The sequence below is a fragment of the Myotis brandtii genome, unplaced genomic scaffold (assembly GCF_000412655.1).
Source record: "Myotis brandtii unplaced genomic scaffold, ASM41265v1 scaffold268, whole genome shotgun sequence".
In the NCBI taxonomy this organism is placed as follows: Eukaryota; Metazoa; Chordata; class Mammalia; order Chiroptera; family Vespertilionidae; genus Myotis; species Myotis brandtii.
In genome coordinates this window covers 2,430,015-2,430,633 of record NW_005360187.1, presented here as the reverse complement: position 1 = coordinate 2,430,633, position 619 = coordinate 2,430,015, and the positions used below count along the sequence as shown (strand labels likewise).

The 619-nt window shown below is 34.7% G+C and overlaps 1 protein-coding gene across 1 annotated transcript in view; it reads left to right on the top strand.

Moving 5' to 3' along the window:
* DNAH12 (dynein, axonemal, heavy chain 12) overlaps nt 1–619 on the top strand; it is a 260,675-nt gene that overhangs the window by 179,062 nt on the left and 80,994 nt on the right. Inside the window, exon 54 of the mRNA XM_014541350.1 lies at nt 166–246. Within this exon, the coding sequence (XP_014396836.1) occupies nt 166–246 (81 nt within the window). The remainder of the gene's footprint in view (nt 1–165; nt 247–619) is intronic.

Below are 619 nucleotides of genomic sequence, written 5' to 3'. Positions count from 1 at the left end.
GCACAAATTTTTGTGCACCGGGCCTCTAGTCATGTAAATAACTGGAAGAAAAAGTTAAGGTTTTCTGGCCCTAATACTTTCTGATACATTTAAGTTTCAGTTTTCTATGTTTGATTTCTGTAGTTATTGTAGCTATGAAAACTTAATGATGAACTGTCTATTTAGGTTGGTGAAATGAAATTGGAGCTAGTTCAGTTACAGCCCAAATTGGAGGAAGCTAAAATTGAAAATGCACATATGATGCAGGTAGAGTATCCTTTTTTTTTTTTTAATTGATGTCAGAAGACAATTGAAATATGTAAAATTAGCTTTGAAAATAAGCCTTAACACACTATTGTCTGTGTCCATAAGTTCTTTGGATAATCTCTTCTGGCCCCCTACCCCTTTCCTCTGAAATATAGTCAGTCTGTTGCATGCTTCAAAGTATCTGGGTCTATTTTGTTCATCAGTTTATTTTGTTCATTAGATTCCACATATAAGTGAGATCATGTGATACTTGTCTTTCTTTGAGTGGCTTATTTCATTAGCATAATACTCTCCAGGTCCCTCCATGCTGTCTCAAAGGGTAAGAGATCCTTCTTTTTTATAGCTGCATAGTATTCCATTGTGTAAATGTACC